Source organism: Mustelus asterias, chromosome 19, assembly GCF_964213995.1.
Source record: "Mustelus asterias chromosome 19, sMusAst1.hap1.1, whole genome shotgun sequence".
Classification (NCBI taxonomy): domain Eukaryota; kingdom Metazoa; phylum Chordata; class Chondrichthyes; order Carcharhiniformes; family Triakidae; genus Mustelus; species Mustelus asterias.
This window is the reverse complement of record NC_135819.1, coordinates 30,752,327-30,767,956: the sequence shown is the minus strand read 5'-3', so window position 1 is coordinate 30,767,956 and position 15,630 is coordinate 30,752,327. Positions and strand designations below refer to the sequence as shown.

At 46.9% G+C, this 15,630-nt stretch overlaps 1 protein-coding gene across 5 annotated transcripts in view; it reads right to left on the bottom strand.

The window, feature by feature from the left end:
* itpr2 (inositol 1,4,5-trisphosphate receptor, type 2) overlaps positions 1-13,038 on the bottom strand; it is a 252,424-nt gene extending 239,386 nt beyond the window's left edge. For all 5 annotated transcript variants that reach the window (XM_078235257.1, XM_078235259.1, XM_078235258.1 and 2 more), the window contains exon 1: positions 12,720-13,038. In XM_078235257.1, the coding sequence (XP_078091383.1) occupies positions 12,720-12,808 (89 nt within the window). In that variant the 5' untranslated portion in view covers positions 12,809-13,038. The remainder of the gene's footprint in view (positions 1-12,719) is intronic.
* Between the last annotated feature and the right edge of the window lie 2,592 nt (positions 13,039-15,630).

The following is a 15,630-nucleotide window of genomic DNA, read 5'->3' as shown; positions in this document are numbered from 1 at the left end:
GTCAGGGTGATTAGCAGGGTAAATGTGTGGGGTTATGGGGATAGGGCCTGGATGGGATTGTGATTGGTACAGACTCGATGGGCCGAATGGCATCCTTCTGCACTGTAGGGATTCTATGATTTCTATGATGTAAAACTGCTACAACAGATTCTGCACAAGAACATGACTCAAATACATTTCCTAAAGACACAGTTTGTCACAGGGGTTTTAGTAAAGTGGGAAACCGTTCCCGCTGGCTGGAGAAGGCACAGATTTAAAGATAATTTTTAAAATAAATTTTGAAAGGTGATATTGGAATGTTATGGTTTCTTTTCCAAAGCGAGTTGTGTCTGAAAGGTTGCAGGAAGCGAATTCAACTTTTAAAAATCCTTGCCCAAGGGAATTTGATATGTAATTATGTTATGTATTGTAAACAATGCGTGATGTGTCAATAACATCATTCGAGGAATTTGGGGGATTTTCCCTCTCTGCCATCCTGTGAGCAAGGCACACCTATCCAATAAAGCTCCACTACCTGGCTAAGTAGCCCACTGTGTGGCAATGTATTCATTCATTCTTTAATCTTTGCTGCATTAGTGAGTTGACCACTGTAATATAATTCACAATAATGAGGGAGGGAAGGAGCAAAGGCAGGGGACTAATCGAATAGCTCAAGGAGCTAGTACAGACATGATGGTCTGAAAGGCCACCTGCCATGCTGTATGATTCTATTCGATTAATGTTCAGCAGTTTCTTTTTACAAGACGCATGATCAGTTTGATGCGAATTCAACTTTCCTGCCTTATCCCCGAGACCCTCGATTCCCTTACTCATAAGAAATCTGTCCATCTCAGCCTTGAACATACTCAACAACCCAGCCTCTACAGCCCTCTGCGGTAAAGAATTCCACAGATTCACTATCCCCAGGAGAAGAAATTCCTCCTCATCTCTGTCTTAAATGGGTGATCCTTTACTCTGAGATGATGCCCTCTGGCCCTAGACTCTCCCACAAGGGGGAACAGCCTCTTGGCATTTAACTTGTCAAGCCGCCTGGCAATTGGATATGTCTCAATACGTTCACCTCTCATTCTTCTTACGTGTGGCACAGTGGTTAGCACTGCTGCCTCACAGCGCCAGGGTCCCAGGTTCAATTCCCGGCTTGGGTCACTGTGTGGAGTTTGCACATTCTCCCCGTGTCTGCGTGGGTTTCCTCCGGTTGCTCCGGTTTCCTCCCACAGTCTGAAAGACATGCTGGTTAGGTTGATTGGCCATGCTAAATTGCCCCTAGTGTCAGGGGGATTAGCCGGATAGATGCCTGAGGTTGCGGGAATAGGGCTTGGGTGGGATTGTGGTTGGTGTCGACCCGATGGGCCGAATGGCCTCCTTCTGCAATGTAGGGATTCTATGATTGTTCTGAACGTCAGTGAGTACAGGCCCAACATACTCAATCTTACATCTTGGCTGATCATATACCTCAGCACCACATTCCCTCATCCTCACAACCCTTAATGTCTTTAGTATCTAGAAATCTGTCAATTTCTGTCTTTCTCAGTGATTGAGCTTCCATACCCATTTGGGACAGAGAATTCCAAAGATTCACCACCCTCTGAGTGAAGAAATTCCTCCTCATCTCAATCGTAAAGGGCCTGCCCCTTACTCTGAGACTGTGTCCCCTGGTCTCTATAATCCCCAGCGCAGCCAGGGGGAGCATCCTATCTACTTCTAGAATTTTCTAAGTTTCAATGAGATAGCTACTGACATTATACTGAATCAGTTATAAAAGAATCAATAATTTACAAAAGGATGACTAGGCCCATCCTATACTTTACACAAGTATTATTGCACAAATTTTCCATGCATAGATACGAAAAGGTACTTGTCCAATTGCACTATTCCCTAGTTCCAGATGGATTGACAGCCCAAACATTTTGCCATTACAGCACCCCATAGGGGTGGCACGGTGGTTAGCACTGCTGCCTCACAGCGCGAGGGACCCGGGTTCGATTCCCGGCTTGGGTGACTGTGTGGAGTTTGCACGTTCTCTCTGTGTCTGCGTGGGTTTCCTCCGGGTGCTCCGGTTTCCTCCCACAGTCCAAAAGGCGTGCTGGTTAGGTGCATTGACCATGCTAAATTCTCCCTCAGTGTACCCGGAGTGTGACGACTTGGGGATTTTCACAGTAGCTTCATTGCAGTGTTAATGTAAGACTACTTGTGACACTAATAAATAAACTTTAAACTTTATCAGCAAGTGTCTTAGTCATGGTCGAACATCACAAAGCAATATCACAGAGAAAAACCGACACCAAGCCAAAGGAGATGACATAAAAGTTTATTTATTAGTCACAAGTAAGACTTACATTAACACTGCAATGAAGTTACTGTGAAAACAAAACAAAGGAGATTGTCTTCGACGTCAGGAAGCGTAAAGGAGAACATGCCCCTATTTATATCAATGGGGACGAAGTACAAAGTGTTGAGAGCTTCAGGTTTTTAGGTGTCCAGATCACCAACAACCTATCCTGGTCCCCCCCCCCATGCTGACACTATAGTTAAGAAAGCCCACCAATGCCTCTACTTTCTCGGAAGACTAAGGAAATTTGGCATGTCCACTACGACTCTCACCAACTTTTATAGATGCATCATAGAAAGCATTCTTTCTGGTTGTATCACAGCTTGATATGGCTCCTGCTCTGCCCAAGACCGCAAGAAACTACAAAATGTTGTGAATGTTGCCCAATCCATCACGCAAACCAGCCTCCCATCCATTGACCCCATGCACCTCGGACATTCTCTCTTCCACCTTCTTCCATCAGGAAAAAGATATAAAAGTCTGAGGTCACGCACCAACCGACTCAAGGACAGCTTCTTCCCTGCTGCCGTCAGACTTTTGAATGGACCTACCTCGCACTAAGTTGATCTGTCCCTACACCCTAGCTATGACTGTAACACTACATTCTGCACTCTCTCCTTTCCTTCTCTATGAACGGTATGCTTTATCTGTATAGCATGCAAGAAACAATACTTTTCACTTTATACTAATACATGTGACAATAATAAATCAAATCAAAATTATTAAACATTGGGGCAGATTGGGCAAAGAAACCCTTTTTAAGGAGTGTTTGAAAGGAATAAAGGGAGGTAGACGGGGGGAGAGATGTTTGGGGTTGGGACCTTGGCAACTAAAGACACTGCCACCAGTAGTGGGACAAATGGAGCTGGTGCACTGGAGGCCAGAAGCGTAGTGCCACCTGGTTCTCGGAGGTTACAGTGTGCCAGAGGAGCAGGCCTGTGGAGGAGGCTCTGCCAGAGGCAGTGTAGGTTAGCGAGCACATGGGGGAAAGAGGTGAATGGGAGCTGGTACGAACACGGGCAGGAGAGTTTCTAATGAGTTCAAATCAGGTTTGCAGAGGGCGGAAGGGGGAGGCTGGAAAGCAGAGGACTCAAACAGTCCAGTGTGAAAGTTAACAAAAGTATGGATCAGCCGCAAACAATTCATTTCAAGACACGAGTTAACCAGCCAGCTCGTCTCTCGACCTCAGTCCGTACAAATTACAGAATCACAGAATTGTCACGGTGCAGAGAGAGGTCATTTGGCTCATCGTGTCTGCACTGGGTCTCCAAACGAGCAGCATGACTGAGTGCCATCCCCCTGCCTTTTCCCCGTAACCCCTGCACATTGTTTCCATTCAAATAATCATCTAATGCCCTCGAGTGCACCTGCCTCCACCACACTCCCAGACAGCGCATTCCAGACCCAAACCACTTGCTGTGTGAATAAAGGCTGTTCTCACATCATGGGCAGGATTTTCCAGCCTCACTCGCCCCAAAACTGTAAAATCCCACCTGAGGTCAATGGACCTTTCCACGGTCCGCCCCTCGCCCGCTCCGATTCCTCTGGCGGGCGGGGTGGTTCATAGAAACCCTACAGTACAGAAAGAGGCCATTCGGCCCATCGAGTCTGCACCGACCACAATCCCACCCAGGCCCTACCCCCATATCCCGACATATTTTACCCGCTAATCCCTCTAATCTACACATCCCAGGACACTAAGGGGCAATTTTAGCATGGCCAATCAACCTAACCCGCACATCTTTGGACTGTGGGAGGAAACCGGAGCACCCGGAGGAAACCCACACAGACACGAGGAGAATGTGCAAACTCCACACAGACAGTGACCCAAGCCGGGAATCGAACCCAGGACCCTGGAGCTGTGAAGCAGCAGTGCTAACCACTGTGCTACCGTGCCGCCCATGGGGGTTAGATTTTCCCCCACATTTGCAATCACTTATATAAACTAAAGAGACTGGAGTCACTGGGCAATTCAAACAAGACCATTCTTGATGCCCTTTGGCACCATAGATTGTGTTACAGTCTTGACATCAGGCAAGATGCAGTGGGTAGCATTAATAGGCACAATGATATCAATGTAATACATCCTTAAGCACACAATTAAACAGTCTCCAGTATAATTCGGGCCACCCTCCCACACTTCCCCATTGCATTGGGAGTGATATCAGTCACATTCACACAATATCACTCACACAGTTCTGTGGGTTGCATTTGCAAATATAGGCAACATGCATCAGCACTTGGTATCTCTCTCTCGCAGGGGTGCAGACTGACGCCCTGTCAGCTCTCAGGAGGATATTAAAATATCCCATGGGGCTATTTTGATGATGAGCAGTCTCACCATGTCCTGGCCAATATTTATCTCTCAACCAACCTCGAAGCAAATAGTTTGATCAGTGTCATATTGCTCACTGTACCATTTATCTTTCTCAGTGTGTTTCCTACATGCCAGCATTGATTAAATACCTGACTAGATGTGCTTCACTTCAGAAGCTCCTGAAAAGGTGCTACTTAAATGCAAGCTGCTTCGTCTTGTTCAGCAAGAGCTTTTCCAAATTAAAAATTTACTGTTCCTTTGACGTCATTCAGTGTCAGCTTCTGTTCAGGTAGTTATTTGCTACCCTGGGTGGCACAGTGGTTAGCACTGCTGTCTCAGCGCCAGGGATCCGGGTTCGATTCCCAACTCAGGTCACTGTCTGTGTGGAGTTTGCACGTTCTCCTCGTGTCTGCGTGGGTTTCCTCCGGGTGCTCCGGTTTCCTCCCGCAATCTGAAAGATGCGCTGGTTAGGTGCATTGGCCATGCTAAATTCTCCCTCAGTGTACCCGAACAGGTGCCGGAGTGTGGCAACTAGGGGATTTTCACAGCAACTTCATTGCATTGTTAATGTAGGCCTACTTGTGACACTAATAAATAAACTTTAAACTTTTAAGAACTGTGCCACACAGTCATGGAAGGAAAACAGAACCCGACTGCACAGCTGGGCAGAGAGAGACAAGAAAAATAACTCAAATTTAGCACAACGCAAATAAACGCCCAAGAGGCCAATCACAACAACAACTTGCATTTGTATGGCATCAAAATTGTAAAATATCCCAAAACACTCGACAGGAGGGGTATCAATTGTTCTCACTAAATACCTCCCTGTCAAATTGTCCCCCATATACAAAGGGGTTGAACTGGGCACGGCCCCTGTACCTCGGAAGCTTTGTCTGACAATGGCATTGCTGGGTAACAATGCAAAGTGCCACCTCCCTCAAGCATGCGCCCAGGATTTTGGGAGGGACCTCCCCCCCCCCCCCCCCCCCATCTAAATTAGATAACCCCATCCTGCCAACCTGCACTGATAAACGGCAGGGTCCATAACAGACTAGGGTTAAAAAACTTCAGCCATTGTGGATATATTTTTTTAAATAAAGGGCTTCACTTTTAAGAGGTTAACTGGCACCAGACTAAGCATAAACTAAGGGCTATTTCTGCACTGTGTATTGGCCAAGATTTCAGAGCTCTCCTGTTTGTCACTGCTGGAATTTTGATTTCTTACTGGGGTTTTTTGGGCTGGTTAGGCTGAGTTTATAACCAGCTGGAAATGTCAATCTGGGACACAGCTTTCACACTGAGCTCCAGCGAGTCAATATCACTCCTCGAAACAACAGAGGTGCCGATAAGCTTATCACTTTTAAGAGCTTGTGATTTTTATTTTTTTCTAAATGTGCCGATTTTCCAGGCACATAAGGGAAATGCTATATTAATTATCTTGCAGAGTCAACATGGGTGGCACGGTGGCACAGTGGTTAGCACTGCTGCCTCACAGCGCTAGGGACACGGGTTCAATTCCTGGCTTGGGTCACTGTCTGTGTGGAGTTTGCATGTTCTCCCCATGTCTGCATGGGTTTCCTCCCACAGTCTGAAAGACGTGCTGGTTAGGTGCGTCGGCTGTGCTAAATCCTCCCTCAGTGTACCCGATCAGGTGCCGGAGTGTGGCGACTAGGGGATTTTCACAGCAACTTCACTGCATTAATGTAAGCCTACTTGTGACACTAATAAATAAACTTTAAACTTTTTAAACTTTAACAAGGGACGGAGTCATGTCACTCTCAGTCAAGGAGATCCAGGTAGGAGATAAACATGCAATCCAAACTGACTATGAAATGTGCGATTGCAGAGAACAGGTATGACAAGCTTGGAGAAATCCTGCACATCAATAAATATTGATTCAAACCCATTCCCAATCCATCTCTTCCTGCACACTGCATTTGTTACACTCTCAGCCATTGGAGCACTGCAGGTACAGGGAGGCCATTCAGCCCTTTGGGCTGTTCTGCCGTTCGGTTAGATCATGGCTGACCTGTATCTTAACTCCTATTTACCAAACTGGGTTCCCTCACCATTAATAGCCTTTTTCAATAAAAACCTGCCAATCTCAGTTTTGACATTTTTGAGGGGAAGGGAATCCCAGATTTCCAATCGCCTTCCTAACTTCATCCCCAAATTACCTACCTCAAACCTTCGGGTTTTCCCCCACCCTAATTCTGGACTTCCCCATTAGATGAATATAGTTTGTCTCCAAGGACATTACCAAATCCGTGAATCATTTTAAACACTTCAATTTGATTTCCCTTGTGCCTCCTTTATGAATCCTGTTATCAAAATTTAACCCCACTAATAACCAAACTATTATCCAAAACCAGGATTCTTCCTGAGATGCTATGCCCAGTGCTGAATATTCCAGATACAATTCACACTTAGAGTATTATGTGCAGTTTTGGTCTCCTTATCCGAGGAAGGATGTTCTTGCTCTCGAGGGAGTGCAGCAAAGGTTTACCAGGCTGATTCCTGGGATGGCGGGACTGATGTATGAGGAGAGATTGACTAAGTTAGGATAAGATTTGCTGGATTTCAAAAGAATGAGGGGGGATCTCTTGGAAACCTATAAAATTCCAACTGGACTAGGCAGGGTAGATGCAACAAGCACGTTCCTGATGGTGGGGGTGCCCAGAAACAGGGGTCAAAGTCTGAGGATACAGGGTAGGCCATTTAGAAGAGAGGAGGAGAAATTTCTTCACCCAGAGTGATCAGCCTGGGGAATTCGATACCACAGGAATTAGTTGAGGCCAAAGCATTAAATGTTTTCAAGAACAAGTTCGAAATAGTTCTTGGTGCAAAGGGATCAAAGATGGGATGGCATGATGGCACAGTGGTTAACACTGCTGACTCACTGCACCAGGAGCCCAGGTCACTGTCTGTGTGGAGTTTGCACATTATCCCTGTGTCTGCGTGAGTTTCCTCCGGGTGCTCCGGTTTCCTCCCTCAGTCAAAAGGTAGCAGGTTAAGTTGATTGGCCATGCTAAATTGCCCCTTAGTGTCAGGGGGACTAGTGGAGTAAATACGTGGGGTTAAAGAGTCAGAGGTTTACAGCATGGAAACAGGCCCTTCGGCCCAACTTGTCCATGCCGCCCTTTTTTGTTTAAAACCCCTAAGCTAATCCCAATTGCCTGCATTTGGCCCATATCCCTCTATACTCATCGTACCCGTGTAACTATCTAAATGCTTTTTAAAAGACAAAATTGTACCCGCCTCTACTACTACCTCTGGCATCTTGTTCCAGACACTCACCACCCTCTGTGTGAAAAAATTGCCCCTCTGGACACTTTTGTATCTCTCCCCTCCCACCTTAAACCCATGTCCTCTAGTTTTAGACTCCCCTACCTTTGGGAAAAGATATTGACTATCTAGCTGATCTATGCCCCTCATTATTTTATAGACCTCTATAAGGTCACCCCTCAGCCTCCTACGCTCCAGAGAAAAAAGTCCCAGTCTATTCAGCCTCTCCTTATAACTCAATCCATCAAGTCCCGGTAGCATCCTAGTAAATTTTTTCTGTACTCTTTCTAGTTTAATAATATCCTTTCTATAATAGGGTGACCAGAATTGCACACAGTATTCCAAGTGTGGCCTTACCAATGTCTTGTACAACTTCAACAAGACGTCCCAACTCCTGTATTCAATGTTCTGACCGAAGAAACCAAGCATGCCGAATGCCTTCTTCACCAATCTGTCCACCTGTGACTCCACTTTCAAGGAGCTTTGAACATGTACCCCGAGATCTCATTGTTCTGTAACTCTCCCCAACGCCCTACCATTAATTGAGTAAGTCCTGCCCTGGTTCAATCTACCAAAATGCATCACCTCGCATTTGTCTAAATTAAACTCCATCTGGCATTCGTCAGCCCACTGGCCCAATTGATCAAGATCCCATTGCAATTGGAGATAACTTTCTTCACTATCCACTATGCCACCAATCTTGGTGTCATCTGCAAACTTACCCCCTATGTTCTCATCCAAATCATCAATATAAATGACAAATAACAGTGGACCCAGCACTGATCCCTGAGGCACATCGCTGGTCACAGGCCTCCAGTTTGAAAAACAACTCTCTACAACCACCCTCTGGCTTCTGTCAAGATCTTTACCCCAGTCCACGCCGGCATCTCCACATTCTGTCAAGAAGCCAATTTTGTATCCATTTAGATACCTCACCCTGGATCCCGTGAGATTTAACTTTATGCAACAACCTACCATGCGGTACCTTACAGGATAGGGCCTGGGTGGGATTGTTGTCAGTGCAAGCTCAATGGGCCGAATTGCCTCCTGCTGCACTTTAGGGATTCCAAGATTATGATAGTGGTATTATCGCTTGACTATTAATCCAGAAACTCAGCTAATGTTCTGGAGACCCGGGTTCGAATCCCGCCACGGCAGATGGTGAAATTTGAATTCAATTTAGGGCAGCACGGTGGCACAGTGGTTAGCACCGCTGCCTCACAGCGCCAGGGACCCGGGTTCAACTGCGGCCCCGGGTCACTATGTGGAGTTTGCACGTTCCCCCCGTATCTGCATGGGTTTCCTCCGGGTGCTCCGGTTTCCTCCCATAGTCCGAAGATGTGTGGGTTAGGTTGATTGGCCATGCTAAATTGACCCTTAGTGTCAGGGGGATTAGCAGGGTAAATATGTGGGGTTACGGGAATAGGGCCTGGATGGGATTGTGGTCAGTGCAGACTCGATGGGCCGAATGGCCTTCTGCACTGTAGGGATTGTATGATATATAGGGGATGGCGGGATCAGGCTGTCGAGTTGGATGATCAGCCGAGATCATAATGAATGGCAGGGTAGGCTCGAAGGGACGAATGGCCTCCTCCTACTTCTAGTTTCTATGTTTCTGACTGTTGATACTGCCGCTGTCGCTTGGTGAAGTCAAAACCCAAACACAGAGCTTTACTTTACTGAGAGAGTTTATTGACTTTGCCCAGCCTCCAAGCTCTCTGTAACACCCAGTGGCCCCCTGTTTACAATACACTCTCTTAATAAGCTAATGAACAAATTAATCAAAGCGATAGCCTTTTGAAGGTGGAATGACTCCCTCCCTCATTAATGTTGACTCTGCGGGATAATCAAGTATGGTAACTCCATTAGAAACGAATTGCCTGGAAAATCAGACAAGAAAATAAACACAACTTTAATGTCGCCATTTATTTGTGCTCAAGGTACCAATTAAACAATACGTATCTTAACAATATATTAACAAACCATTAACGCTGACCTCCTTGTGATTCAAACACATGAAACATTCCAGGCTACTAGGCCTGACCCAGTGAATGCGCAACAAGCGACATCCCTTATCTAACTGAGACCCGGACAAGATTGCTTTTTGAAGTTTATTTATTAGTGTCACAAGTCGGCTTACATTAACGCCGCAATGAAGTTACTGTGAAAATCCCCTAGTCGCCACATTCCGGTGCCAGTTCAGATACACGGAGGGAGAATTTAACACCTAACCAGCACGTCTTTCGAACTGTGGGAGGAAACTGGAGCACCCGGAGGAAACCCATGCAGACATGGGGAGAACGTGCAGACTCCACACAGAGAGTGACCCAAGCCAGGAATCGAACCCGGGTCCCTGGCGCGGTGAGTCAGCAGTGCTAACCACTGTGCCACCGACCTCTCAAACTACAAGCTGCAAAACAGATTAAATTAGGTCCAATTTAACTAAAACAAAAGAATGGCTGATTTCACTCGATTATATTACATTTCTCATCTCTGCTTTAAAGATGTTTTGCATTCATAAATCTCAAAACATGAGTAATTGTAACATAGAATGTGTCTGCAGGGACAGATCAGTTTTGGAATTGGACAGAGCGGAGGTGTTCCTTTTGCAAAGCTTGCCAAGTCCAAGCAGAATTCACTGGGGCACCTCAGTAAAGGGCTTGGAATTTTACAGTTTTGCCTGGATTCAAATACAAGTTGAGAGAGGGGGGCATCACGAGGTATCCTTTGCAATGGGAAGACAGATCAGCGTCCAGCAAGGACTGGCCCAAATCTAAAGATTTCTTACAGCACAGAACAGGTTGCTTGAATTAAATTTCAAGGAGGGCCTGTCAGACAAATATCAACTACTCAATCTGCACACTGTACAAGACAAAGCAGAACTGTGTGTCCGTAAACAGGATCCAGGACACCTCCCCACTGAGATGGACAATCAGAGCTGATGCCTCAAGCTCCAGCTCACCACAGCTAAAGCTGGGAGTCTCCCTCAGTCAGACTCCGAGAAAGGCAAGGAGAGTTCTCTCCAGTAATCCTGACCAATAGCATCCCATTCCCCACCGACCAACAAAACAGCTGATCTGGACATCATCACCTCAGCCCTGCATGTGGGATCTTGCTGAGCATAATTGGGCAGCACAGTGGTTAGCATCAGGAACCCAGGTTCGATTCCCGGCTTGGGTCACTGTCTGTGTGGAGTGTGCACGTTCTCCCCGTGTCTGTGTGGGTTTCCTCCGGGTGCTCCAGTTTCCTCCCACAGTCCAAAGATGTACGGGTTAGGTTGATTGGCCCTTAGTGTCCCAGGGGTATAGGTTAGAGGGATTAATCTTAGAAACCCTCCAGCACAGAAAGAGGCCATTCAGCCCATCGAGTCTGCACCGACCACAATTCCACCCAGGCCCTACCCCCATATCCCTACATAATTACCCACTTAATCCCTCTAACCTACGCATCCCAGGACATTAAGGGCAATTTTAGCATGGCCAATCAACCTAACCCACACATCTTTGGACTGTGGGAGGAAACCGGAGTACCCGGAGGAAACCCACGCAGACATGAGAAGAATGTGCAAACTCCACACAGACAGTGACCCAAGCCGGGAATCGAACCCAGGTCCCTGGAGCTGTGAAGCAGCAGTGCTAACCACTGTGCTACCGTGCCGCCCTTAGATGGGTAAATATGTGGGATTGCAGGTATGGGACCTGGGTAGGATTGTGGTCGGTGCAGACTCGATGGGCCGAATGACCTCCTCCTGCACTGTAGGGATTCTATGATGCTATGATAATTTGGCTGCTGCTTTTGCACCGCAGGACGACAGCTCAAAAGCACTCTGTGGGCCTCCAATGTGTTTGAGGACATCCTGAGGACAGACTAGATGCTATGTAAATGCAAGTCTTTCTATTCTTCCACTTAAGTAGCGCAGTAAGTTTAAAATTTATTTACGAAACAAGTTAGTGTGAAAATCCCTTAGTTGCCACACTCTGGTGCCTGTTCGGGTACACTGAGGCAGAATTTAGCATGGCCAATCCACCTAACCAGCACATCTTTCAGACTTGGGGCCTGATACAAACTTTTCAGTTCAATCTGAAAAGATTTTTTTCCCCCCTGCCCCTCCCCGCGGGTAATTTCAAATAGCTTGCAGAGATTGCTTATCTTAACAAACAAGTGTTATAACACCAACCCCCTCCCACTCCCCCACCACCCCCCAGCAAAGAGTCAAAGTTGACACAGGAAGAGAGACAGGTCCATAATTAATACTTTTACACAGACAGTGGGTGCAGGGTGACAAATAAAAAGGGGAGAACTTGTTTTTGCAAAAAAAGAATTAGAACTGAGCAAGCAAGTTGATGTAACACTTCAGTGCAAAACCCACCCACAGTACATGCAACCCCCACTAACTTCTATCTGGAGATTTCTGCTTTCAAAACCATTCTGACTGATGAATTGGATTTTGTGGAGGGGCAGCTTGGGGGGGAAGTTGAGGGAAATGAAGGTAAAAATGTGCTTCTTCCCCCCCGCGTTTTAAGGTTAATCACACACTTCAGTGAAGTGAGCACCGCCTCGCTCGTCGTAGCAAGGGTTTAACAGCTGCCTTACGAAACAGCCTCCACAATTCAATATCAGAGGCCCCTCCACCAGAGGGAAAGAAAACCCACACTTCCGACTTTTGTCACACTCTTGAAGAGGCAAAGGGGCCGTTTTCCTTCTGCACAAACCCCAAAGCTGCGGCTGAATGGAAATTGCAACACTTTCTGGCAGAGTTTGAAAGTTTCACTCGACACTTGCACTCACCCCAATGTGCTGATGAAGCCATTAACAGTCCCCTCGGCGTACAGAGACACGATGTCCCCAATGTGGAGGAAGCTGGACAACTTTTCCATCTTCTCATGTTACTGAGGCCAATCCGAGAGTTGAGGAAGGGGTGAGAGAGGGTGGTGGAAACTGGAGAGGAGGATGTGGGGGAGACTCCCTCCCTCCTCCCCCCTCCCCTCCTAATCAATGCTGGGTGGTCCCGGGCTGGACCCCAGGGTTCCAACACAGGCAGGAGAGCTCCAACTGACTCGCCAACTCCCTGCCCCACACTCAGTGCAAAAACAAACAAAACTTAAAGCACGCACACACACCAAAAGTAAAAATGAGACAAAGCAGCAACGCGGAAGTGAGTGGAGGAATGTCATTCACTGACACTCCTCCCACCCTGTCACTCAGTCAGTTTCACACGCTGCCCTGATCATGATGTGAAACTGACCAGATACTCACAATCCTTCTGCAGTTTCCTTCCCAGTAATGTGCCTCGATGTCAGTCAGATCATTAGAAGTGATTATAAAATCTAATTTAAAACCCATGTGGAGATGCCAGCGTTGGACTGGGGTAAACACAGTAAGAAGTCTAACAACACCAGGTTAAAGTCCAACATTTCAAAGCCACTAGTGGCTTTTGCTACCAAATAAACCTTAACCTGGTGTTGTTAGACTTCTTACAGAGAAAACCCACACAGACACAGGGAGAATGTGCAGGCTCCGCACAGACAGTGACCCAAGCAGGGATTGAACCCGGGTCCCTGGTGCTGTGAAGCAGCAGTGTTACCCACTGTGCCACCGTGCCAAACAAGTATAAGGGTTGCATGCTGTCCCATCCTGGAATTTCCTGAATATTCCATTTGATTTTTAACCTATTCATTTTCAAAATAAAATGATGAGTGAGTTGTTTTCTCACTCATTTATATAGATAATCATTTTTGATTTACCAAATCAACTTGTGTGAAATATTAATTTTAAAACAAATCCAATCCACCAGCCCAGTATAGTTGTTCATGGTAAACTCTAGTGGTAACATCACTGGACCCGGAAGCCAGCTGTGTGTGAATAGGGACACAGGTTCACAATCCCACCACAACAGCTGGTGGAGTTTCAGTTCAATATTTCAAAGGAAATCTGGTATTGAAATTTAGTCTCAAAACACATCTGCTTCACTTTCTGCCATCTTTATCTGGTCTGGTCGACACTCCAGACTCACAGCAATGTGGTCCACTCCTATACGCTAGAATATTGTCTCACTTCCCCCCCGCCCCCCCCCATCTACCTCCTCTTTCAAAGGATCATCTTCCGCCATTTCCGCCAATTCCAGCATCATGCCAACACCTTCCCCTCATCACCCCCACCCATCAGCATTCCGCAGGGACCACTCCCTCTGTGACACCCTGCTCCATTCCTCCATCACCCCCTACCCCTCATTCCCCTTCCCACAGCACCTTCCCATGCAATCACAGAAGGTGCGATAACCCCGCCCCTCCTCATTGTCCAACGCCTCAAACACTCCTTTCAGGTGAAGCAGCACTTCACCAACACTCCTTCAATTTGGTCTACTGTATACGCCGCTCCGAATGCAGTCTCCCCTATATTGGAGAGATAAAGCGCAGACTGTGTGACTGTGGGCAGCACGGTGACACAGTGATTAGCAGTGCTGCTTCACAGCGCCAGTGATCTGGGTTCGATTCCCGGCTTGGGTTACTGTCTGTATGGAGTCTGCATGTTCTCCCCGTGTCTGCGTGGGTTTCCTCCGGGTGCTCCGGTTCCCTCCCATAGTCCGAAAGACATGCTGGTTAGGTGCATTGGCCATGCTAAATTCTCCCTCAGTGTACCTGAACAGGCACTGGAGTGTGGCGACTAGGAGATTTTCACAGTAACTTCATTGCAGTGTTAATGCAAGCCTACGTGTGACACTGATAAATAAACTTTAAACTTCCAGCTCCAGGATCCACTCTGGCTGCTCTGCACCAAGATCGTTGCACTTGTTCCCCATTGGGTAATCAGGTCACATCACCTTCCCAGTGTACACTCCTTAAAGGGGCCAGATAATACATCCCTTCCCCTTTAAGTCCCTTATTATATAATACATAAATAGTTGATACAATTAGTACTAAGAAACGCTTTTAACCCAGTTTATCAGAAACTCCGTCTGCAAGAGGACTCTCTCTGGGAGCGATGGAGCACAGCAGGTGGGGTTTGATTGTAGAGGTGGTTTCAGTTGAACTGGCTTCAGTTGGACTTTGCTCTAGAATCCATGTCCACTTTCCTCAGTTTCGTTGGGAGTACCATTTTGGCCTACCATTGGCTGAGCAGCCACTTCGTCCTTTAGACCAGCAACAACACTACCTGATGGCACAATTGGATCAGGCAACAGCACTGCCTCTTGGGATAGCTCTCACCTCCTCAAATATCCATGTGTTTCTTAACAAGCATGTCCTGCACTTTCACCTCATTGGACAGTGACCCTGTCCCTGGCCACAACTCCTGAGACTCAAGCTTCCAAAATTCTTCACAAAAACGGAATAGTCTACCTAAAAGTTTATTCATTCGTGTCACAAGTAGGCTTACGTTAACACTGCAGTGAAGTTATTGTGAAAAATCCCCTAGCCGCCACACTCCAGCACCTGTTCGGGTACACTGAGGGAGAATTTAGCATGGCCAATGCAACTAACCAGCACATCTTTGGGACTATGGGAGGAAACTGGAGCACCCAGAGGAAACTCACACAGACACGGGGAGAACATGCAGACTCTGCACAGACAGTAACCCAAGCCGGGAATTGAACCTGGGTCCTTGGCACTGTGAGGCAGCAATGCTAACCACTGTGCCGCCGTGCTGCCCTCGAATGACCTTTCTACTTTTGATGAATCATGGTTCCTTTTCTGGCAACTCT